At 37.1% G+C, this 26,395-nt stretch overlaps 1 protein-coding gene across 4 annotated transcripts in view; it reads left to right on the top strand.

Moving 5' to 3' along the window:
• Positions 1-26,395, top strand: part of PIK3CB (phosphatidylinositol-4,5-bisphosphate 3-kinase catalytic subunit beta) — a 184,630-nt gene that overhangs the window by 62,274 nt on the left and 95,961 nt on the right. For all 4 annotated transcript variants that reach the window (XM_087870221.1, XM_045791870.2, XM_045791871.2 and 1 more), the window contains 2 exons: positions 18,246-18,432; positions 23,675-23,900. In XM_087870221.1, coding sequence (XP_087726347.1) covers positions 18,262-18,432; positions 23,675-23,900 — 397 coding nt within the window. In that variant the 5' untranslated portion in view covers positions 18,246-18,261. The remainder of the gene's footprint in view (positions 1-18,245; positions 18,433-23,674; positions 23,901-26,395) is intronic.

Here is a 26,395-nt window from a genome sequence, read left to right as displayed (position 1 = left end):
GTGTTACCCTAAAACATGGTTATGTTCAATAGTGATTTAAATAGGCTTAACAATTAGTCCCCATGCCCAAAATACCATTCATTTGGAAGTGGAAGAGAGGGGACAGGGTGAGGGGAGAGCGTTGTGGGGGTGAGATATCTTTCTTGGAAATATATATCCAATTTGAGTAATTTATTATCTCTCTTGTTGATAAGCGTGATCGAATATTTAGAAGAAAGGAGGGCAGACTGAAATAAAACACTGGAAAAATAAATTAGCATTACTAATAAAAATTAATATTTGGGGTATCATGGTGGCTCAGTCGGTTGGGTGTCTACCTGCAGCTCAGGTCATGATCCTGGAGTCCTGGGATCCAGGATCCAAGCCCTGCGTTGGACTCCTTGCTCAGTAGGGAGTTTGTCTCTCCCTCTTCCCCTGCTCCTCCTCACTACTCATGCTTTCTCTCTCGCTTGCTATCTCTCTCTCTCAAATAAATTAAGTCTTAAAAATATATATATTTAAAACATTTATTTTATTTTCTAAAGATTTATTTATTTACTATTTTTTAAAGATTTACTTATTTTGTAGAGAGAAAGAGTGTTGAGCGCACATGTGACTAGGGCGAGGGGTAGAGGGAGAGAGAGAATCTCAGGCAGGCTCCCCACTGAACCCCATGCAGGACTCTGTCATGACCCTGAGATCATAACCTGAACCAAAACCCAGAATCAGACACTCACCCAGCTGAGCCACCCAGGCGCCCCAAGACCATTTATTTTAAATGAGTATCTTTAACAGGTTAGCGATATATTTTTGAATAATGGGGTGATACGATTTTTATTGTTTTATAATCTTTGTAGGAAAGTATTAACATTTTTAGGCTTAGGAATCTGCTGAATTAAAACTTTTTCATCAACCCATTTTGTCTGAAGAAATAATACCAACAATGTCCCGTCTCCTCATTGGAATTCCATTGTTCTATCTAAATTTATGTTTAAACTTTTACCTGATAATAATGACTTTTAAAAAGTTGTTGGGAATGTGGGAGTTATTTAAAATTCTCTAGTGCATTTTAAGTGAATATAGCTAATTTATGTAGCTTGTTTCTTTAAAAAAAAATTTTTTTTTAAGTAGGCTCCATACCCAATGTGGGGCCTAACTTACCACCCTGAGATCAAGAGTCACATGCACTACTGACTGAGCCAGCCAGGTGCCCCAGTGTAGCTTGTTTCAAACATAATTTGTTCAGTGATTATCAGTGGAAGGTGTAAGAAAAATGTAGGGTAAATGGTGTGAATTGTAGAGGACCCTGTAGTTTGATGTTCTCCATAAATTTTGGGATGCATTGCATTTTTTGAAAAACGTAATTTAATTTTATTCCAGTGTAGTTAACATACAGTGTCAGGTTTACAAATAGTGGTTCAACAGTTTCATACATCACCCAGTGCACATCTCAACAAGTGTACTCCGCTTAATCCCCATCACCTATTTCACCCACCCTCCCACCTACCTCCCCTCTGGTAACCATTTTGTTCTCTGTAGTTAAGAGTCTGTTTTGTGGTTTGTCTCTTTTATTTCCTTTGCTCATTTGTTTTGTTTCTCATATTCCATATATGAGTGAAATCATATGGCATTTGTCTTTCTCTGACTGACATACTTTGTTTAGTATTATGCTCTCTAGCTCCATCCATGTTATTGCAAATGGCAAGATTTCATTCTTTTCTATGGCTGAATAATATTCCGTTGTATATATATATATACCGTCTCTTCTTTATCCATTCATCTATCAGTGAAAACTTGGATTGTTTCCATATCTTAGCTATTGTAAATAATGGTGCTATAAACATGGGGGTGCATGTATTCTTTTGACTTGGTGGTTTTTGTTTTTTTTTTTTAAGATTTTATTTATTTATTTGACAGAGATAGAGACAGCCAGCGAGAGAGGGAACACAAGCAGGGGGAGTGGGAGAGGAAGAAACAGGCTCACAGCGGAGGAGCCTGATGTGGGGCTCGATCCCGTAACGCCAGGATCACACCCTGAGCCGGAGGCAGACGCTTTAACCGATGTGCCACCCAGGCGCCCCTGACTTGGTGGTTTTGTATTGTTTGGGTGAATACCCAGTAGTGTGATTACTGGATCATAGGGTAGTTCTATTTTTAATATTTTGAGGATCCTCTGTACTGTTTTCCTGAGTGCCTGGGCCAGTTTGCATTCCCACCAACAGTGCAGGAGGGTTCCTTTTTCTCCACATCCTCATCAACACTTGTTTTTTTTTTTTTTTTTTTTAAAGATTTTTATTTATATATTCGACAGAGATAGAGACAGTCAGCGAGAGAGGGAACACAAGCAGGGGGAGTGGGAGAGGAAGAAGCAGGCTCATAGCAGAGGAACCTGATGTGGGGCTCGATCCCGTAACGCTGGGATCACGCCCTGAGCCGAAGGCAGACGCTTAACCGCTGTGCCACCCAGGCGCCCCTCATCAACACTTGTTATCTTGTGTTGTTGATTTTAGCCATTCTGACAGGTAAGGGGTGATATATCATTGTAGTTATGATTTGCATTTCCCTGATGATGAGTGATGTTGAGCATTTTTTCATGTGTCTGTTGGCCATCCGGATGTCTTCTTTGGAGAAATATTCATGTCTTCTGTCTATTTTTTTAATTGGATTTTTATTTTTTGGGGGGGTTGTTGAGTTTATACAGCTAGAATATACTAACCCTTTATCAGATATGTCATTTGCAAATACCTACTCCCATTCTACAGGTTGCCTTTTAGTTTTGTTGATGTTTCTTTTGCTGTGTATATTTTGATGTAGTCCCAATGGTTTATTTTTGCTTTTATTTCCCTTGCCCTCTCGAGATGTATCTAGAAAAATGTTGCTATGGCTGATGTCAGAGAAATTACTGCCTGTGCTCTCTTCCAGGATTTTTATGGTTTCAGGTCTCACATTTAGGTCCTTAATCCATTTTGAGAATTTATGTTTGTGTACGGTGTAAGTGGTCCAGTTTCATTCTTTTCCATGTAGCTGACCAGCTTTCCCAATACCATTTGTTGGAAAGACATTTTCCCATTGTCTACTTTTGCCTCCTTTGTAGAAGATTAATTGACTATGTAATTGTGGGTTAATTTCTGGATTGTCTATTCTATTCCATTGATCTATGTGTAATATTTTTCAAACCAGAATGTCTTTTGAATATGGATTCTGTTAGTACATAGGGTATGCTATGAGTGGAATTTTTTTTAAAGGAAAAAATAATGGCAGTAGTACAATTAAAATTGAAAAAATATAGTTTGTAATGATTTCTAATGTAACAAATGACAGATATGTTAGCATTCTGTGACGTCTATTTAGGGCATTCCATTAACTGATAAGCTCTAGTTAATTTAAACTTACTTTCCAGGAGTATTTGAAATTAGAATGTGTTTGGAACTCTTTTTTCTTTGAAAGCAAGATTTTATTATGAGGATTTAAGTGTTTGGAGATTTAAGTGTTTCAAATTTAAGTGTATAGAGATTTAAGTGTTTAAGTCTTGTGGAGATTTAAGTGTTCTGTTTTTTAAAACAGATTCGATTTTAAAACAATATTACACGATATGTTAACTAAGTGGAATTTAAAACCCTGAAATTAAGAAAATATTTATTTATATATTTTTAAAGAGTTTTATTAAAGATTTATTTATTTATTTTAGAGAGAGAGAGAATGTGCATGTGCATGAGCAGGATAGGGGCAGAGGGAAAGAATCTCAGACTCTCCATGGAGCCCAGAGCCTGACCCAGGGCTCGATCTCACAACCCTGAGATCATGACCTGAACTGAACTCAGGAGTCTGACATCCAACTGATTGAGGTACCCAGGTGCCCATAAAGATTTTATTTTTACATAATCTCTACACCCAGCATGGGGCTCAGACTCACAACCCTGAGATCAAGAGTTTCATGCTCTATGGACTGAGCCAGGCAGGTTTCCCTCAGTGCCCTGTTTTATTATAATAAGAATTATTCTCAAAGCAAATATTCTCTAAGATACCGAAGTGTTCAGTTTACTTGGATCGTATACCTTAATGTATTAAAAGTAACAAAGTCTAAGATAAGCAAGCAACAGGTTAATGAAACCACGACTCATAATTCTAACATTTCACATGGTTATCATTTACTCTGCAGTAAAAAGACTACTAATGTTTAAGTGAAACATCTATAAATTACACTAGTGTGACCAAACACATACAGAAATTCAAATTTCAGTAAAATAAAGTTGATTTTATAAGTAATCAGAAAAATGCAGTTTAACTCACAAGAACTTTTTTGCCTTTAGATAATTGACTAAAATTAAAAAAACTTGTATTACAAGTCTATTAATTGTGATACTATGTATATCCATCAATGTAGTGAGAATGCAAATTGGTAAAGACGTTCTAGAAAATGTCTTTCTAGGTTTGACAGTAAATATAAAGAACCTTGATGAACTTTATACCATTGATTCTAAACCGTGTTGGGCTCAAATCTTTTTTTTTTTTTTTTTTGGTGATTCTAAACCCTGTTGGACTCAAGTTTTTTTGTTGTTGTTGTTGGTTTTTTTTTTTTTTTTTTTTTTTTTTTTTGTGAATGGGAGCCCAGTGCAGGGCTTGAACTCACAACGCTGAGATCAAGACTTGAGGTGAGATCAAGAGTTGGACGTTTAACCTACTGAGCCACCTAGGCGCCCCTCACATCCCTTTTTTATAGCATATTTTGTAATACTTGTACTATATTGAAATAAAATTTATAGTTAATCTACCTACATATTTTATAAGAAAAATATAATGCTTTAACTTGACTATAAAGGAAAGTCATTTGTGATAAAAGTTGGTATGCATTTCAATATGTAAATGCACAGGTACTGTAGTAACCCAAAGTCAGATGCTTATGTCTGTGCTTAAATGACTGTGAATGCATTGACTACAAGTAAATACTGACATAGTGATGTTGATTTGAGAACTTTAATTCCATAAGTAGTAATTATAGGTGGTGCTTTTGAGTCTGTATCGTGGCTTACAAAATTACAAACTAAATGAAAAATCCTTAACTCTGGTTGCATAGTTTTTCATTCATAAACGGAACAGAAAGTCATTAAGCACCTCTCCCTCGGGAGCCATCATGGATTTGCCAGGGGTTTTGGCCTTCATAAAGCAAAATTTTTACTATTATGCATACATGGTAGGAATTGCTCTGTCGTATTGTACGCCATTGATATTATGCAGTGCCCAGTATTGTAATGTGATGGAGGAATCTTTCAGCAGCTCATTTTGCTTTCTCTCTGAGCATTGGCATTAACCTTATCATGGTTTTGGAACTTTTTTAGTAGTTGGGAAAATTGGTTTTCTATAAGGAATATAACGGAGTTTTGTTTCTCTACTTTTGGTTGCTTCATTGAACAGTTTTTGAGCCATTTATCCTAAAATTCATAATACAACATGATAGTAAAAAATATTTAACAAAAATAAATTGCTGTAACAGTGAAGTAAAAATATATTTGCTAAGTCTGGAAGCATCATGTCAACTGTTAGCCAAGAGAAATTAATTAGTACAGTTCTGCTAACCCAGAAATGTTTTGTGGGATTTCTGTACAAACTATAATTATAATTGGGAAATTATGTGAGCCAACCACCTGGTAGGTCTCTGGAGACCACCTTTTGAGGAACTCTGTTCTAATTCCTTTCACACCAGGCAGTCAGGGCTGATGGTTGTACTCTGTGAAAAGAAGTCATGGCTATTTCTCTCATTGGAAAGAAACAACTATTATTGTAAATTAATATTAGTCATCGATTATTGTGTGCTGTTTTTATTTTTTAATTTTTTAAAAAGATTTACTTATTTGAGAGAGAGGGAGGGAGCAAGCAAGCAGGGGGAGGGGCAGAGGGAGAGAATCTTTCAAGCAGGCTCCACACTGAGCACAGAGTCTGATGTGATCTATGATCTATGATATCGTGACCTGAGGTGAAACCAAGAGTCAGATGCTTAACCAGCTGAGCCACCCAGGCACCCCTCAGTGCTTTTTATATGTCAGGTGCCATGCAATGTGCTTTTGTGTATACACCATTTTATTTAATCTTACATCAACTCTGCAAAGTGGAAATTAATTATTCCTGTTTGTAAATAGGAAACTGAAGGTCAGAGAGGGTAAGTAAATTATCAAGGTTATACCATCCAAGTTGTACAACAAAGCATGTATGTGCAACTATATTATGAAAAGGACTTCTTAGTGTTTCAATAATAAAATCTGTGGATCTGGTTCAATATTGATGAGCCATATACTAGATTAAAGAGAATGATAAAATTCAAAGTTAAATACTTGATGACTGTTCTATACATTAGACCTTATAGTAACCTTTGAGAGTTAAGAAAAGTAACATTTACATAGTGGATAACTTTATCTGAGATGGTTTCTTTATTGAATTTGAATATATGTTGGAGCTTGTCTTTTAAGACCCAAAGACAGTAGTGATCTATTTTTTTGGGGGGGGTACTTCAGTAACAATATATATTTTATTTAAATTTGTACTGTTTTAATTTGAGCTGTTTTCCTTTTCAGGATATGTATGTGATGGGAACTAGGTGTCTGTGCATTAGAGTTTGCTTGTTGGGAAGGTTTTTCACGAGCAGGGGGAGTGACAGAAGGAGAGGGAGAAGCAGGCTCCCTGCTGAGCAGAGAGCCTGACATGGGGCTCGATCCCCATGCCCGGAGCCAAGGCAGACTGCCTAACTGCCTCAGCCACCCAGGGGCCCCAGCTTGTTGGAAAGTTTTTTGTTTTGTTTTGTTTTTTAACATTTTATTTACTTATTTATTTGACAGAGAGAGAGCACAAGTAGGCAGAGCCGCATTCAGAGAGAGAGGGAGAAGCAGGTTCCCCGCTGGGCAGGGAACCTGAGGCGGGGCTGGATTTGAGGACCCTGGAATCATGACCTGAGCCTAAGGCAGACACTTAACCATCTGAGCCACCCAGGCCCCCCTGTTGGGAAGTTTTAAAAGAGAGGAATTCCTTAAGCAAGACAGGAGTTTTATCTGTGCCTAGGTTAGCCACAGAAGTCATTTTGGTATATTAAGTATATGTGTGGTTTTAAAAAATTGCTCTGCTTTCATGGACATAGAAATAAATCTGACTTATAATAAATAAACTTGTTCTACAGAGACATACTAAGTATTTATAAATATATTCTGTTTATATTGAGGTTAAGTACTAAGATTATAAATCTGTAGTTTAATTAATTAATTAAAAGTAGGCTCCATGCACAGTGTGGGGCTTGAACTCATGACCCTGAGATCAAGAGTCACACACTCCTCTGACTGAACCAGCCAGGCACCCCAACTTTGGAGATAGCTTTTACGTAGACTTAAGATGATTCAGATAAAATAGCAATCTTTACAAAATCAAGTTCTACTCTGTTTAGATTTTCAGTGCTTAGTATTATAATGCATACTTTCCTGTAAACAAATCAGTTGAGGCTGATTTGTTGTTTTTGAACAATGTGGATGGCAGAACTGAGGCCCATATGAATCAAAGATCCCATCATTTACATGGTGTCTGATTGAAACCTGAAGGTTTGAGATAGTAAAGGTAGTGATCTTCAAAACTGCGCAGCCCCTTTCAGTGCTAATGTTTTTTTGTTTGTTTTTAAAGATTTTATTTATTTGAGAGACAGAATGAGCAAGAGAGAGTAGGGGCAGAGGGAGATGAAGAGGAAGAAGCAGGCTCCCCTGTTGAGCAGGGAGCCCAACTCGGGGCTCAATCCCAGGACCCTGGGACCATGACCTGAGCCTAAGGCAGATGCTTAACTGAGCCACCCAGGAGCCCCAGTGCTAATTTTTTTTTTTAATGAACATTCACTTTTCTTCTAGCTATATCATATAATAAGAAAGAAATGAATACTGGGTAAATACTATTGCATTTAGTTTTTGTTTGAAGATTTTTAAAAAATTTTAAGTAATTTCCACACCCAGTGTGGGGTTCGAACTCACAACCCTGAGATCAAGAGTCCCATGCTCCACCAAGAGAGCTAGCCAGGCACCCCTATTGCATTTAATTTTTAAAAATTGTCTTTCAGTCTCTCTCAAAATTTTTTCCATAATTTTGCAGAATAGTTTTTGGTTAAACTTGTTCATCTGTAAGTTTATGTTGGTTTCTGCTTATCATTTGAATTAAAAAAGTAAAATCTAATGGCTCTGATGGCATATTGCTAGGGAGGCTGAGAACATTTATACCTTTCCTCTTTTTCTCCCAGTGAACAATTGACAGGATATAGGTTTGTAATCACAGTCTAAGGGTTTAGTTGAGCTAATTGTCATTGGGAAAGTTCCGTGCCCTCTGATAACTTCCTGAAAGAGTTGTTTTCATAGTTGTTTCATGCTTGTCCTCAGGCTTTGATCAATGCTTAGATGTTCAAACAGAAGAGTGATGCAAGACTGAAGATCCTATGGGGCTCAGCAGCCCTGGGAAGGACACTTCTTTTAAAGAGAAAAGGAGGGGTACCTGGGTGGTTCAGTTAGTTAAGCCTCTGACCCTTGGTTTCAGCTCAGGTCACGATCTCGGGGTCCTGAGATTGAGCCCTGCATTAGGCTCCCCACTGATCTGAAGATTCTCTCCTTCTCCCTCTGCCTTTGCTCCAGCTCGCAGGCATGAGCACGTGCTCACTCACTCTCTGTAAAATAAGTAAGTAAATCTTTAAAAAAGAGAAAAGAAGGAAAACTAAAAAAATAAGAGAAAAAAAGATTTAAAAGTATGCTAATTGCTTGGGAAAAATCTGACTTTGGTCCTGGCTCTGTTGCTGTGTCATCCTAGATAATTTCTCTGGGCCTTACTTTTCTTATCTATAAAATGAGAAGGGTTTGTAACTTTTTTTAAAAAAAATATTTATTTATTTATTTGAGAGAGAGTGAGTGTGCAGGGGGAGGGGCAGAGGGAGAAGGAGAGAGAGAATCTAGAGCAGACTCCCTTCTGAGCGCATAGCCCAATGTTGTTACTGGGCTAGATTCTCTGACCCTGAGATCATGACCTGAGCCGAATTCAAGAATTGGAGGCTCAACTGACTGAGCCACTTGGGGAACCCAGGGTTTGTAACTTTTTTTTTTTTTTTAAGATGTTATTTATTTAGAGAAGGAGGGGGGGAGAGAGAGAATGAGCGGGGGTGGAGGGGGGGAGCAAGAGGAGAGGAAGAAGCAGGCTCCCTACTGAGCTGAGCAGGGAGCCTGACTCGGGCTATCCCAGGACCCTGGGCTCACGACCTGAGCCAAAGGCAGATGCTTAACTGACTGAACCACCCAGGGACCCCAGATTTTATAACTCTTAAGGCATCTCCCAACTGGAAACTCTTGAGTTAATTCTTAGGCTGGACTCGTGTGTGGTGCGTCCTGTGAAATAAGGGTAACAAAGGGAAATAGGTATCGGATATATTTTATATTTGAATGTGTAGCAGTAATTTTTTTTCAAAATATCTCTACAAAAGATTTATCTGTTAGCATTTGGTTTGTTACCTCGTTTGTTTAGCAACCATGTCACGGCTTTAGTCTGACAAAGGACATGCTGTTTTAATAACGGCACAGCACATTTTGTAAGTATGCCCCCTCTCTCAGTACCTATGTACAGTATTGTGCATGATGTTCTGAGAGCTACAAGTTATCCTGTGTTAGGGTTTAGTTTGACCACTGCATCTGTAAGTTTGTTTACTAAGAGTCATGAAAATTAAGAGCTAGTCATACTGGCCTTATATTCCTCTGATTGTTTAAGGGGCTAAAGTTTTCTTTACTTGAGCTTCTTTTACCCTTTAAGAATTAGCCAAAGACAACATAGCCAAATACAAGAAACACTGTTGTTTTGCCAGTAGAAATGTATGATAAATTGTGTTCATTACTATTTTAAATGTAGAGTATAATTAGGTCTAGATAAAAGAATTTTTAGGTTGGGACGCCTGGGTGGCTCAGTTGGTCATAATCTCAGGGTCCTCGTATTCAGCCCCGAGGCAGGCTCCTCGCTCAGCAGGGAGTCTGCTTGTCCCTCTCCCTCTTTTGCCCCTCCCCCTGCTCATGCTCCCTCTCTCTCTCAAAAAATAAAATCTTAAAAAAAAAAAAAAGACCATTTCTAGGTCATTACTACTTTGAGAAATAATAGGAACTGTCCTAGAGCAGTGGTTCTGAAAGTGGACAGTGTGACCTCCCTCCTATAAGATGTTTTTGAAATTTTTAATGGGTGATTTTGTTGTATTTATTGATACAATGGTTCGGGGAGGTGCTGCTTACTAGTAGGTAGTGGATTACTGGACATCCTGCAGTGCATAAGACAGCCCTACAACAAAACAATGTCTCATGTACAACACAATTTTTGAATTTTCTTCCAGATATTCATGTAGGTAAAAACTGTTTTATTATCTGAGCTGAGATGTTAACTCTGTCTTACATAAAAATATAATACAAAGTATTTTTTACATGATTTCAAAATATTGATGTTGAAAGATAAAGACTTGGAAAATCTGTGACACCAATGAGTGGCATTTGTAATATTTGATCATCAGTACAACACATCTGGATTAGTCTGCTTTTGTAGTTGTCATATCCATGGTGATTCTATGTATAGAGGCAAACCTGACTGTTTCATTAAGCAGAGGTTTGGTCATGTCCAAGTATTTACATATTGAGAGAAACTTTATTATTTTCTTTTATTTCTCCTTTATTTACAGCTAGGTCACTATACAGATTTATTTTGAAGTTAGGTATATGTAAGTTATATGAATAGTTTCATTTCAGATTTTTTAAGTGTTTGTATGATATTTGTTTTAAAAAGAGTATGGAATATGAGAGGATTGAAAACCATTTTTCTGGGTAGTATTTAGCTTAAAGTACTTGAAAATCTTGAGCGTTGGTGTAAATAAAAGTGCTTTTATTAAAGTGACACACAAGTACAACTTAGATGTTAGGCTGTAATTATATACATATGTCTACCTGAGTGGTTTTTTTGTTTTGTTTTGTTTTTGTTTGTGTGTGTGTGTGTGTGTGTGTGTGTGTGTGTGTGTGTGTGTGTTTGTTTGTTTTAAGTAGGCTCTGTGCCCAATGTGGGGCTTGAACTCACAACCTTGAAATCCAGAGTACCTTGCTCAGGGCACCTCTTTGGCTCAGCTATAGAGCATGCAGCGCTTGATCTTGGGGTCATGAGTTCAAGTTCCATGTTCGGTGTGGAGCCTATTTTAAGGAAAAAAGAAAAAGTTCATGCTCTTCTGACTGAGCCAGCCAGGTGCCCCTCTACCTGAGAGTTTATAAAGTATGACAACAGTCTAACTCAGCTATTAGTGAATTATTAATATGACAATATTACAGTAGAAATTAATGGACATGGTTGTAACCTTGCAGTATTCCCTTTTGATAATTTACTCCTGGTTGACAAAAACATTTCTAAGTCACATAGTATTCTTAACAAGCATCTTTATTATCTTGCTGAATCATTGGAATCTTTTTGAATCAGTTGACATTTGAAAGTGAGGATTTTGCCCTTGAAATTGAAGGTCGAGGAATTAATTTTGGAGATTGGTGTGCTGTTCCTTTAGGAAGCAAAGAGCATGATTAACTGTAAAGCTAAGTGATTAAACTTTCCTTTTTGATACATTTTGAGATGGCATGAGAAAAGTACTTTGCAACTTATTTTGCCAGTTTTAAAAATTTAATTTATTTAAATGTTTCCAAATACTTCTGTTGTGAAATATAGCATAGATATAGCAAAATACAAAAACATAAATGTGGAGCTTAGTGAATTTTTCTGAAGTGAAATTCTGTATTCTTTTTCTCTATATTAAAAATAATGGTTATCCTTTGACATCATGGGAGTTCTCTAGTCTGTCTAAATTTAATAGATGACATTTTGTGGGAATAAGCTGTTCTATAGTTAAACATTAGTTGAAAATGCATCATTTTTGGAAGGAAATGCCTGTGATGTTACTGGGTTGCTATACAGTGGGAATGCAGTGCTTAGGTTATAGGTAAGATATATTTCATCCTCTTCACATGACAGGAATGTATGGATTGGAGACAGAGTGATATTAGGTGAAGCTTGATCCACTGCAAGTGATGAAGCAATCAGAATTCTGTATATTCGTTAATATTTTTCTGGTTTACTCTTTTATGGAAAGGTACATCTACTATAAAATATAGACTGAGATTTTGGAAAGCCATGTGCAAATAGACTTAAGTGATATCTGAATTAAATCATTTCAGTTTTTTAAATTAAATGAGTTCTAGGAAATATATATGTGTATGGCATTATATCTATGTAATGGTAGATATTACCATGACTTGCTATAAAGATGAAGTGGGCTGTTTATGGACTTTTTTTTTTTTTAAAGATTTTATTTATTTATTTGACAGAGATAGAGACAGCCAGCGAGAGAGGGAACACAAGCAGGGGGAGTGGGAGAGGAAGAAGCAGGCTCATAGCGGAGGAGCCTGATGTGGGGCTCGATCCCATAACGCCAGGATCATGCCCTGAGCCGAAGGCAGGCGCTTAACCGCTGTGCCACCCAGGTGCCCCTATGGAATTTTTTTTTTTTAAGATTTTATTTATTTATTTGACAGAGATAGAGACAGCCAGTGAGAGAGGGAACACAAGCAGGGGGAGTGGGAGAGGAAGAAGCAGGCTCATAGCGGAGGAGCCTGATGTGGGGCTCTATCCCATAATGCCGGAATCATGCCCTGAGCCGAAGGCAGACGCTTAACCGCAGTGCCACCCAGGCGCCCCTGTTTCTGGAATTTCTTACACTAGGCACTGAGAAACTACATTGAAGGCCACATAGCTAAATTTTTCCTGTGAAGCATGATTTAAATCACATTTTTAATTATCCAGTATAATTGTTCTACTAAGTGACTTCCATAGAATTTGTTTCACTCATTCATTAATTCATTTAGCCATATGTAAATATTTACTGAGACCATAATATGTGTCAAAGCTGCAAATAAAGAGGTGGGAATAGTAGGAAGTTGGGAGCTGTTTGTACGAAGCGACTTCCAGTGTAGTGTGCTCCTGCTTCGACATAGGTATCCCCTGGTGCTTGTGTGCACAGCAGTATTAGGGAAGGGTTCCCAGAGTCTAGAAGAATAAGAGTTGATCAGGAGATATATATAGATGAGCACATCTTAGGGAGAGGGAATGATGGTTAAGGTAGGGGGCAGGAGAGAATACGGGATATGCTAGCAAGTATTAGTGGTTCAGGGTGGCAGGATTAAGGATAGAATGTGAGAGTGTTGAATAACAGATCTAGAAATGAAGGATGGTAGGGGCTCATCAGTTCATTCTTGTAATTCATTTTAGTTATAACTACTTGATCAAGAAATTCTTAAATCTACCATAATGCTTTTCTTCCAGTACCCCCAGAAATTCATAATTTTGTATCTGGGGAGTTAATGCCGTAGGGTGGTGTGAGGTGCAATCTCTTTGAAAAGATTGCTGTTCTGAGCTTCAGGCCTGAGGAAGCCTCAGCATTTCCAGTTATCTGGTAAGGGTGAGATCTTAGAGGTTTTGTTTTTATGGTTTCATGCTCCTTTATTGCTGTTGTTATTCATTAGTTGATTTGGTTTCAGTTGTGAAAGTCTTGCCAAAAATCTATGCTGAAGAAAGTAGGGGCATGTACAGGTTTATCATGATTGTAATTATGTGACAGGTGGCTGATGTTTCATAAACCCTTCTCTAAATGCAAACTTCTGTTTTTCCTCTGTCAGCTTTTGTTGCAAATTCCTGATTCATGTCATACATGCTGTGACTTGGTGTTCAGGAGCTGGGTTTCTCCCATCTTGGTGTGGTGGTAGATGGATATAGGCAAAGCATAGTCTTCATAATTTGGTGTAGCATGTTTTCTTGAACACCTGCTATTTGCAGGGTTGAAAAGCACCTCTACTAACGACAGTCTCCAAAGACTGTTCCGCAGTGATGTACCTAAAGCTATTCCAGGACCACTGACTATTAATGACATCTGTAGTAACTTTGTGTAGTTTATTCATGTTTATGAACGTATCAGTTTAGGGTACCTGGGTGGCTCAGTCAGTTGAACATCTCCCTTTGGCTTAGGTCATGATCCCAGGGTACCACAAGTCCGTGTCAGGCTCCTTGCTCAGCGGGGAGCTTCCTTCTCCCTCTCCCTCTGCCTGCTACTCCGCCTGCTTGTGCTCTCTCTGTCAAATAAATGAATAAAATCTTTAAAAAAAAGTTACTAGAATGCTAGCACAGAGTAAGAACTCACCTTTGCTGTTTTAGATTTTCTTATTATCCTGTGAGCTTTTTTTTTTTTTAATTGTAGAAGTAGGGATAATAATGTTTTGTCTTAGGGGCGCCTGGGTGGCACAGCGGTTAAGCGTCTGCCTTCGGCTCAGGGCGTGATCCTGGCGTTATGGAATCGAGCCCCACATCAGGCTCCTCTGCTATGAGCCTGCTGCTTCCTCTCCCACTCCCCCTGCTTGTGTTCCCTCTCTCGCTGGCTGTCTTTATCTCTGTTGAATAAATAAATAAAATCTTTAAAAAAAAATAATGTTTTGTCTTAAATACATTAAACAATTACTAAATGGCTACTATATGCTAATCACTTTTGGGGAAATGAAAATTGTTGAAAATATATAACTCATAGTTCAGAGAACTTCGGGCTTTTGAATAAAAATAAAAAATAATAAGTGGCAGCAGATATTTATATTGGATTTACTAAGTTCCAGGCGTTGTTTCTTTAATTTTTGTAACTGTGTGCTCCAAGGTAGTTACTGTTGATTTCATCATTTAGCAGATAAGGGAACTTAAGTAGGGAGAAGATACGTGATTTGCCCAAAATCTTTCAGACAGTGAGGGATGGAACCAGCTCTCACAAGTAAGCTGTTGGATGCTGAGACCATAGTCTTTCATCAGTGCTCTGTCCTGCCTACAGAAACAACACGGGCACATGGGAAAGATTCAGGGCCTGTATAAGTGTCAGTGTAATGGGTCCAGATTTTAAGAGGTATAAGAGTTAGGAGAGAGGAATCAGTAAAGGCTGGAATGTTCAGGGAGTGCAGTTTCTCGCATCCTTGCCAACACCTGTTGTTTCTTGTGTTGTTAATTTTAGCCATTCTGACAGGTGTGAGGTGGTATCTCATGGTGGTTTTGATTTGCATTTCCCTGATGATGAGTGATGTTGAGCATCTTTTCATGTGTCAGCCATCTGGATGTCTTATTTGGAAAAATGTCTATTCATGTCTTCTGCCCATTTCTTAAGTGGGTTGTTTTCTGGGTGTTGAGTTTGCTAAGTTCTTTGTAGATTTTGGATACTAACCCTTTATCAATGGGTCATTTGCAAATACCTTCTCCCATTCTGTAGGCTGCCTTTTAGTTGTGTTGATTGTTTCCTTCACTGTGCAGAAGCTTTTTATTTTGACGAAGTCCTAATAGTTCATTTTTGCTTTTGTTTCCGTTGCCTGTGGTGATGTGTCTAATAAGAAGTTGCTACGGCCAGGGTCAGAGAGGTTGCTGCCTGTGTTCTCCTCTAGGATTTTGATGGTTTCCTGTCTCACACTAAAGTCTTTCATCCATTTTGAATTTATTTTTGTGTATGATGTAAGAAAGTGGACCGGTTTCGGGGTGCTTGAGTGGCTCAGTTGGTTAAATATCTGCCTTCAGCTCAGCTCATGATCTGAGGGTCCTGGGATTGAGCCCCGTGTCCGGCTGCCTTCCTAGCAGGATGTCTGCTTCTCCCTCTTCCTCTGCTATTTACCTCTGCTCTTTCTCTCTGCTCCTCTCCCTGCTAGAGCTCTCTCTCCAGCTTGCTTTTGATATTCATTAGCTTGATAGATGGCTCTCCATCTCCTCGCTTTCAATCTGCAGGTGTCTTTACGTCTAAAATGAGTCTCTTTTAGGTAGCATATAGATACATCTGTTTTTTTTAATCTATTAACATCCCATTTTTAAGTAATCTCTACACTGAATGAACTCAACCCCAGATCAAGTCACTTGTTCCATTAACTGTGCCAGGCAGGCGCCCTACCAACAGACCATTATTATATCTCACAAATGTAACAGTATTTCCATAAAATCATCTAACATTGAATTCTTATTTAAATTTTCCAGTTTGTTTTAAAGATAGGTTTTTATAGTTCATTTGGTGAAATAAGTGTTGGATTTGGCTGTCTCCACCCCCAACATGGAACTGAGACAGGGCTTGATCTTAGAACTGTGAGATCATGACCTGGTCCGAAATTGAGAGTTCTACACTTAACCAACTGAGCCACCCAGGTGCCCGTCCTATGTTTTTGTTAACAGCCTTTGCACCATTCTCTTTCCTTCTCTTCTTGTTGTTGATTAGCTTGTTTTGTTGTTGTTAATTACTTTTTTTTTATTGATGATTCATTGGGTACTTGACTGATACTTCCTTGAAGTCTTTAATTCCTTTCTCTATTTTCCTATTTCTTGTAAACTGATAAATAGATCAGATCTGGAGTCTTGATTAAATTCAGGTTCTTTTTGTTTGTTTTTTTGTTTTTTTAATCAACTATATTCTATAGGTTGTGGCTAGTACTTCTGTTGCATTACCGGAGGAGACACATGTCTGGATTATTCACAGGATTTACATAGTGTCAACCTGATAATGTTCATTATAAAGTTCCTCATCATCCTTTCACTTTATTTTGTAATTTTTTTAGCATCCATTAATTATGCATTATCGCCTGGATCATTGCTTCATTGGAGGTTGCATAATGGTGGTTTTCTAATTTTATCATTCTTTTATGTTTATGAACTAAAATTTTCTGAAAATTAAGAAAAAAAAACCTACCCTCCTCAATCATTTAGTTAACCTGAAATATTTGGTATAAGCTGGTCAAAACATGTTTGATTTACTTCCCCATTCTTTATCAATTTTCAAAATAGTGTGTTGGTCTTAGCAATCTCCAGTGGTGATCAGTAAACGATTTGTTTCTTTTTATTATTATTAAGTCACTCATTTGATACGTTTCAGCCCGTAGATGTCATGAGTGTTTTTGATGCTCAGAAATGCTTCAAGTTGGCTCTTGTCTCTTTTGATGTGATACTTTCATTCTTTCAGTAAATGGGATTTGAATCTTAGTTTAATTGACTTCAGTGCCATGTTCTTCCCACTATCATTGTGCTTTCTTGAAGGAAGCTCTCAAGGAAGTCTTCAAGGCGCAGTTGAGGGGTGCATTTGTTGAAATAGGGGTTTGATTCCAGGAGTGTCAACATTTGTATGAACATAGCTCTAACAGCAGGTTAATAGCCTTTGTGGTACAAAGGTCTAGGCAGTGCAGTATTAGGACAAGTAAAGGAAATTAGGCCAGAACCATAGCACAAAGGGCCTTGCCAGCTGGGTTGAGGGATTTGGTGTTTTTAATTCTTAGGTGATGGGTCATGATGTTTTGTTTCTCACATGAGATTGATACTTTTTTATTTTTATTTTTATTTTTATTTTTTTTTAAAGATTTTATTTATTTATTTGACAGAGATAGAGACAGCCAGCGAGAGAGGGAACACAAGCAGGGGGAGTGGGAGAGGAAGAAGCAGGCTCATAGCGGAGGAGCCTGATGTGGGGCTCGATCCCATAACGCCGGGATCACGCCCTGAGCTGAAGGCAGATGCTTAACCGCTGTGCCACCCAGGCGCCCCGAGATTGATACTTTTTAAAAAAAAAGATTATTTATTTTAGAGCGAGAGCGCACAATGGGGGGTGGGGGTGTGTGGTAGAGTGAGAAAAGCTCAAGCATACTGGTCGCTGAGCATGGAGCCTGACACAGGGCTTGATCTGACGACCCCAAGATCATGATCTGAGCCGAAATCATGAGTCAGACAGATGCTCAACCGACTGAGCCACCCAGGTGCCCAGATAGAAAATTATATTTGAAAGAAGACCCTCTCGACTGCCATTTTCATTGGAATTTCCAGAGAAGAACTCAGCCAAAGAAGCCAGTATTATTTAAGTAAAATCTGGAATCACCTGTTGAGTGGTTGTTAACTGAATTTCTTAGAAACCTCTAATCTTTAAATCTTTCATTTTTCACATGTGATATACTTTTGTTGAATTTGAGTCAGTGCAGTGTACGTATATAATGCATGTAATGATAACTGAAAGTGTTTTTAAATGATTTATTTCTGGTGACTTCATCTTTAATGAGCCACCTGTTACATTATTGGCTGTATTGAAATCCAAAGACTAATTGTGGATTGGTGGGCTTTATCATATTTTAGTATAAGATTTGGCTAATTTTCTGTTTCACTAAGTTTTATATAATAATTTCTAGGGCCCCATGGTTATGAATGTGCTTCAATTTCATAATGCCTCCTGCTATGGCAGACATCCTTGACATCTGGGCAGTGGATTCACAGTTAGCATCTGATGGCTCCATACCTGTGGATTTCCTTTTGCCCACTGGGATTTATATTCAGTTGGAGGTTCCTCGGGAAGCTACCATTTCCTATATTAAACAGGTATGTTAACAGGTGGAATTTTTATAAATGCAGCTTACTTACTGTATCACTTAGGGGAAGATGTTATTCTATTATAGAAAATGTTACTAATGTCAATCATATAGTCAGTTTGAGCGAAAATTAATCTTTAGGTCACTACGTTTTAAAGATTTTCATATATGTTTTATCTTTTGTAGATGTATAAAAGGTAATCTTTCCTCTCACTTTTAATCCATATGTAATACCTGAATTAAGAAAAATCAATTTTCATTCAGGTTGTTTAAAGGAATTTGACAATATCAAAGAAAATTTTGAGTTAAAGTCTTTTTATAAACTATCTTTGAACTTGTACTTTTAATGTATGGGATTTTTGGTCGGTTGTCTCTTCTCTCATTTTCCTTCCTCTTCTTTCCTCCATACCCCCACAACTTTTCATGCTGATTGTGAGGAAGAAAAAGTTTTCCCACAGTAGTGAATAGCATGCCCTCCTTTGGAAGCAAGTTTTTTTTTTTTTTTAATTTAAATTCTAGTTAGTTAACATACACTGTGATATTAGTTTCAGGTGTACAATACAGTGATTCAACAGTTGCATACGATACCCTGTGCTCATCACTACAGGTGCACTCTGCATTCCTCAATCCCCATTACCTATCTCACCCAACCCCCAACCACCTCCCTTCTAGTAACCATCAGTTTGGAAGCAACTTCTTTTACATAACGAGGCTTGCTTGTTTTGTTGGATTATTTTTTCCTATGAATTGATGAGTGGTATTGATTTGTGAGTACTATGAAACGTAAATGAATTTATTTTTCTAAACTTTCTCTTAAGTGTTTTCCAAGTAGCTGAACCCAATATGAACATTAGGGGATATGATATTTTTAAGAAAAAGTATTTATGACAAACCTTTTTAAAGTTCTTGACTTTGGACAGCCACTTAACTCTTTTCCAAGCTTCTTCATCTGGGAGACACGAGAATTCTAAAACTGCATGATCGCTGAAGTAGAAAAAAAAAGAAAAAATTATTTTAGGTATCCCAAGGTTCAGAGACTACTTATTTTTATAGTCACTGGTGACAAGTATGGATGTCTGTGGCTGCACCTGAAGCTGGATTAACCATTCATGCCCTCCATTCTTTTTTTTTTTTTTTTTAAGATTTTATTTGTTTATTTGATAGAGAGACAGTGAGAGAGGGAACACAAGCATAGGAAGTGGAAGAGGGAGGGAGAAGCAGGCTCCCCACTGAGCAGGGAGCCCGATGAGGGGCTCGATCCCAGGGAGAAGCAGACTCCCCCAGGACCCTGGGATCATGACCTGAGCCGAAGGCGGACGCTTAACGACTGAGCCACCCAGGCGCCCCCCTCCATTCTTTAATTGTAAAACATACGTAATGTGAAGTTTACTGTAAGGATAATTTTTAAGTGCATAATTCTGTGGTATTTAATACCTTCACAGTATTGCCCAACCATCAGCCCTATATAGAAACACAGACTCTGTTCTCATTAAGTAATAAACTTTCTTCTCCAAGTCCCTGGTAACCCCTATTCTAGTTGCTGTTTCTAGGAATTTGTCTATTCCAGCTACCTTATAAAAGTAGAATTAAACAATAATTGTCCTTTTGTCTCTAACTTATTTTACCTACCATAGTATTTTCAAAGTATTTTCATCCATATTGTAATATGAATCCAAATTTCATTGCTTTTTAAGACTTAGTAATATTCCATTGTTTGGATATGCTGCATTTTGCTTATCTGTTCATCTCTTGGTGGGTATTTTGATTGTATCAGTCTTTTGGCTATTGTGAATAGTGCTACTATAAACATGGATGTACAGGTATCTGTTTGAGTCCCTGCTTTCAATTTTTTTGGGTATATGTCTGAAAGTGGAATTTTTATATCATTTGGTAATTCTGTTTTAACTTTTTAAAGAACTGCCAAACTGTTTTCCACAGTGGCGTTATCATTTTTCATTCCCACCAGCGGTACGCAGGAGTTCTAGTTTCTCCACATCCTGGCCAACACTTGTTATTTTCTGTTTTTGTTGTTTGTTTTTTATAATAACTGTTTTTATGGTTGTGAAATGGTATCTTGTTGCAGTTTTTATTTGTATTTCCCTAATGATGTCAAGCATCTTTTCATGTTGTTAATAGCCATTTGTAGAATTTTCTGTTTAAGACCATTGTACATTTTTTAATTCAGTTGTTTGCTTTTGTTGTTAAATCATAGGAGTTCTTCATATATCCTGGATATTAATCTCTTAACAAATAAATAATTTGCACACATTCTTTGGGTTGCCTTTTCACTCACAGTAGTGTCCTTTGATGTATAAAATTTTAAAAATTTTGATGAAATCCAGTTTACCTATTTTTTCTTTTCTGTGCAGCACTGCTTTCTCCTGTATGTAACTGAATCTGAGCATTAGCTATGATTTTTACTCCAGGTCTGTTATTCTCAGCTCTTGGTTTTTGTACTAGCTGCAGTTAAAATTTGTAATCCACCTTGCCATTTGTATGGTGACCTTTTATATGATCTCAATTAGGAAACTTGGGGGAAGATGATAAGAGATTGATTCTGCTTCTTCTGTCAGGGCAGTGTTAAGTAATGAAGATAACCCTGGTGAATAGAAAAAAATGCAGGAAAAATAATATAAATTTTGTAAGGGGGTGGTGGTACATACTTTGAATTTTCTATTTTTTTCTAATTAGAAGTATTTATGTTCCTAAGAATGGTAAATAGGGACATCTTCGTAGATACTTTTAAAAAAAAATTGAAGTAGAGTTGACATACAATATTATATTACTTTCAGGAGTACCAACTAGTGATTCAACAGTTACATACATTATGAAATGCTCACCATAATATGTGTAGTGACCGTCTGTCACCATACAAAGTTATTCCAATATTATTGACTGTATTCTTCCTGCTGTACTTTTCATCCCCATGATTTATTTATTTTATAACTGGTATTTTGACCTCTTAATCCCCTTCACCTATTTCACCTTTTCCCCCACTCTCCTCCCCTCTGGCAACCAACAGTTTGTTCTTTGTATTTATTAATTTCTGGTTTTGCTTGTTTTGTTTTTTAGGTTCTACATATAAGTGAAATCATATGGTATTTGTCTTTCTCTGACTTATTTTACTTAGCATAAGACTAGGTATTTTTTTATTTGATGTACTTACAAATGACATTGTGTTTTCATTTCTCCATTAGTGTATAGAAACAACAGGTTTTTGTATATTTTGTATTTTGCAACTTTATGGAATTCATTTATTCTGATATTTTCTTGTGGAATCTTTAGGGTTTTTTATATACAGTATCATGTCTTCTGCAGATAGTGACAATTTTACTTCTTCCAATTTAATTTGGATTCTTTTTGTCTGATTGCTGTGACTGGGTCTTCTAGTACTGTATGTTGAATAAAGGTGGTGAGAGTGGATATTTTTGTCTTGTTCCTGATCTTAGAGCAAAAGCTTTCAGCTTTTCACCATTAAGTATGATGTTAGCCATGGATTTGTCATATATGGCTTTATTATGTTGAAGTATATTTTCTCTGTACCTACCTTTTTGAGAGTTTTTATCATGAACAAATTTGGAATTTGTCAAATGCTTTTTCTGCATTTACTGAGACAATTAGGTGGTTTTTATCTTTCATTTTGTAAATGGTGGCATATCATGTTGATTGACTTGTGCGTAATGAACCATCTTTGCAACCCTGGGATAATTCCCACATGATTGTGGTGAATGATCCTTTTCATGTCTTGTTGAATTTGCATTGCTAATATTTTGTTGAAGATTTTTGCACCTATATTCATTGAGGATACTGGTACGTAATTTTCTTTTTTTGTAGTGTCTTTGTCTGGTTTTGGTATCAGAGTAATGCTGTCCTTGTAGAATCGATTTGGAAGCATTCCTTCCTCTTCCTTTTTTTGGATGAGTTTGAAAGGATTGAGGGTGCCTGGGTGGCTGAGTTGGTTAAGTTTCTGACTCTTGATTTGGCCTCAGGTCATGATCTCAGGGTTGTGAGGTCTGCCCCGTGCTCAATGCATAGTTTGCTTGAGATTCTCTCTCCCCCTCTTCCTGTGCTTCTTTCCTCACTTGCATGCTCGTGTGCGCACGCTCTATCAAATAAATAAATAAATAAATAAATAAATAAATAAATAAATAAATAAATAAATAAAATCTTTGAAAAAAAGGAAAGGATTGATATTCATTCTTTTTTTTTTTTTTTTTTTCTGGAGAGGGAGAGAGGGGCGGGGGCAGAGGGAGAGGGAGAGAGAGAATCTTAAGAGGCTCCATGCCCAGCAAGGAGTCTGTGGCAGGGCTTGATCTCACAACCCTGAGATCATGACCTGAGCCGAAATCAGGAGTAGGTTGCTTAACTGACTGAGCCACTCAGGCACCCCGATACTCATTCTTTTTTGAATATTTGGTGGAATTCACCAATGCAGCTATCTGGTTCTAGACTTATTTTATTTTTTTAAGATTTTATTTATTTATCAGAGAGAGAGAGTGAGAGAACATAAGCAGGGGGAGTGGGAGCTGGAAAGGGAGAAGTAGGCTCCCCTCTGGGCAGGGAGCCTGACGGGGGTGAGGGGGGCTCAATCCCCGGACTCTGGGATCATGACCTAAGCCAAAGGCAGACGCTTAACTGACTGAGTCACCCACATGCCTCTAGACTTTTTTTTGTTGTGAGTTTTTTTTAAATTACTGATTCAGTTTCATTACTGGTAATCAGTCTGTTCAGATTATCGCTTCTTTCTGATTCAGTCTTGGAAGATTATATGTTTCCAGGAATTTATCTGTTTCTTTTGGATTTCCAGTTTGTTGGCATATAATTTTTTATAGTAGTCTCTTAAAATCTTTTGTATTTCTGTGGTGTCAGTTGTAACATTTCTGATTTTGAATTCTCTCTCTCTTTCTTAATGAGTCTGGCAGATACTCAATAATTTTGTTTATTATGCAGGTGCATTTTTTGTGCATTATACTATTACTTAGAAAAAATGGGTTAATGCTATATGTATTCTCTTGTAAGTTGGTATTTAAAAAAAAAACCCCTTAATATATCTTGGACAACTTTCCATGTTAGTGTGTATTTTTATTTTCACAGATTTGTAATACTTTATAATTGATTTAGCCAATCCTTTATTGCTGAATATTTGCCTTGTCCTATGTTTTTGAGTTGTATGAAGAGTGCTGCAGTGAGTATCCTTGCACACTTGAACAAGAGTTTCTGTTCCAGAAAGTGTCTTATTTTTTTTCCTGCAGATGTTATGGAAACAAGTTCACAATTACCCAATGTTTAACCTCCTTATGGAAATCGACTCCTATATGTTTGCATGTGTGAATCAAACTGCTGTATATGAGGAGCTTGAAGATGAAACAAGAAGACTCTGTGATGTCAGACCCTTTCTTCCAGTTCTCAAATTAGTGACAAGAAGTTGTGACCCAGGGGAAAAATTAGACTCAAAAATTGGAGTCCTTATAGGAAAAGGTAACTTAAAAACTTCTTGGTATGAATTCTTTACATATTTGTTGTTGTATGTATAAACATGTAGTAAGTATGATCAAAGGCATTGCTTTGTAGAGTGTGACTCAAGGACCAATACTTGTTTGTAAATTGATAACCAGTCTGAGTGTAAAAATTGAAAGTAGATTTTTACAAATTCCTGTAGCAATGTGATAACCCCTGGGACACTATGGTAATATGTTTTGTATACCTTTTTCTTTGCCAAAGTATTGTTTTTTTTGGCAGATTGGAAAGAAAAACATTGTCTCTTTGTCTCAGATAGTTTGAGAAACCCTTTTATAACAGATACATCCTCCATTTCTTTTGAACTGCCTCTATATATACACACAACATATATACAACTCTCTATGCCAAGACTTTAAACTGACTGAAAAGTTTCTATAAATAACCCACATTATTGACAAATTTTACTCCTTAACTACAATTATCTTTAAGTAGAGATATTTTTGTAGGGACTCAAGATATACTATGTCCATGTTATTCTTTGCAAATTAATTCCAGGGAGAATTGTGAGTAACAAAGAAAATATGGTAGAGTATCTCTTGCTATAATAATGTTAGGTGTCACAGGGGCCAATGGTATATCAATATCCTGCTTTAGACAAGATACTAGAATTCAATACTACAAGAGGTTAACTGCAGAGGAGACTTGAAGTTTGTTTATTTATTTTGAAGTAGCAGTTTTGTGGTGTTGTTTTCATTTTCATTTTATTTTATTTATTTTATTATTTAAGAGATTTGAAATTTAAATACAAAACCAAACAGTCCACTGGTTTTTCATTTGGATTGGCCTCCTGTATTGATTAATTCACTCTTATAAGATAATATAGTACCATCCCATTTAATATTATAAGTATCTTCAAGATAACCTAGTACCATCCCCTCTAAGAACCTTGTCCTGTAAGATTACATTCTTTGATCTTGACCTATAGTGATTTGGGCTAACTGATAATTACAAATGTAGGGCTACATTCTTCCCTCTGAGTACTTAGAACAGAACCTTGTTGATTTACTGAATGACAGCCTAGTACATATTTCTCTTTTTTTTTTATAAGTAGGCTCCATGCTGGGCCTACCAGTGCCAGCCTTGAACTCAGCAACCCTGTGATCAAGACCTCAGCTGAGATAAGAGCCAGATACCTAACTGACTGAGTCACCCAGGTGCCCAGACAGCCTAGTATTTAAGAAGGTTTGATTACTTCACAGGATAGCTAGTTTGCTTTAGGCAATAATTTTTTATCCCTTCAATAAGTTTGTAATTGTTTACCATACAAGATTTTCTTTCTTTTTTTTTTTTTTGTTTTTTTATTTGTTTTTTATTATTTTTATTTTTAAGTAATCTCCACACCCTGCGTGTGGCTTGAACTCACAGCCCTGAGATCAAGAGTTGCATGCTCCACTGAATGAGCCATCCAGGAGCCCCCACAATTTTCTTACATATTAATGGCCTCATTGGAAAGCATTCCTTTCCATTTGCTAGAGCTCCAAAGATTTTTTTGATAAATTTTAAATTCTCCGTTACAAAAAGTCTCTCCTTTGTTTGAATTGAAGAATATATGGAAAAGTAAAGAATAAATAATCACTTATAGTCTTATTGAAGACAAGAATGTCCACTGATAATATTGAGATATAGTTCTTTCCAAGTGACTTTGTGTGTGTGTGTGTGTGTGTGTGTGTGTGTGTGTGTATGAAATGTATAGTTTATATGTTTCCCAGCTGATGGAAGGAAGTAGACCAGAACCACACTAATTGTTAAGGTAAAATATTTGATAACCAAAAAGGTTAGCCCCACAGAGAGAGCTAACTTTTGTCAGGATATAGGTATCTTTTTCTTAGATTCTTAGAAACTTAGATCACTACACTATCTTCTAGTTGTGATCTTCAAAAAATCTGGGCTCACTGGCCACTGTTATCTCTACATGAGCTTGACAGATTCAGCAAATAAAAATATACTAGATGCAAATATTGCATGGGATATACTTAATGATAAAAATCATTCATTGTTTATCTAAACATCAAATAGAATTGGGCATGCTGTTTTTTTTGTTTTTTGGTGTTTTTTTTTGGCACACCTGACTCTACCTTGCTACAGTGCAGGGGTCATACATATAGGTGTATATATAAATTGAATCTTTCTTTCAATAAGCAGTGTGACCATATTTCATTCTGTATCATAAAGTTTATTATATAAAATTTTTAAATGCAGTTTGCCCTGTAATTTGAATGATCAAGATGCAAGCTGTGTTTTATATTAAATTGAACAGTTTATGGGGCACCTGTGTGGCTCACTTGGTTAAGCATCTGCCTTCAGCTTAAGTCATGATCCCAGGGTCCTGGGATCAAGCCTCACGTTGGTCTCCCTGCTCAGTCAGGAGCCTGCTTTTCCCTCTCCCACTACAGCTCTCCATGCTTGTGCTTGCTCGCTCGCTCTCTATCAAATAAATAAATAAAATCTTTAAA

This window comes from Ursus americanus, chromosome 20 (genome assembly GCF_024610735.1).
Source record: "Ursus americanus isolate L20-20 chromosome 20, mUrsAme1.1.p, whole genome shotgun sequence".
Classification (NCBI taxonomy): Eukaryota; Metazoa; Chordata; class Mammalia; order Carnivora; family Ursidae; genus Ursus; species Ursus americanus.
The sequence above is the reverse complement of the archived record's forward strand: the minus strand, read 5'-3'. Positions and strand labels throughout refer to the sequence as shown.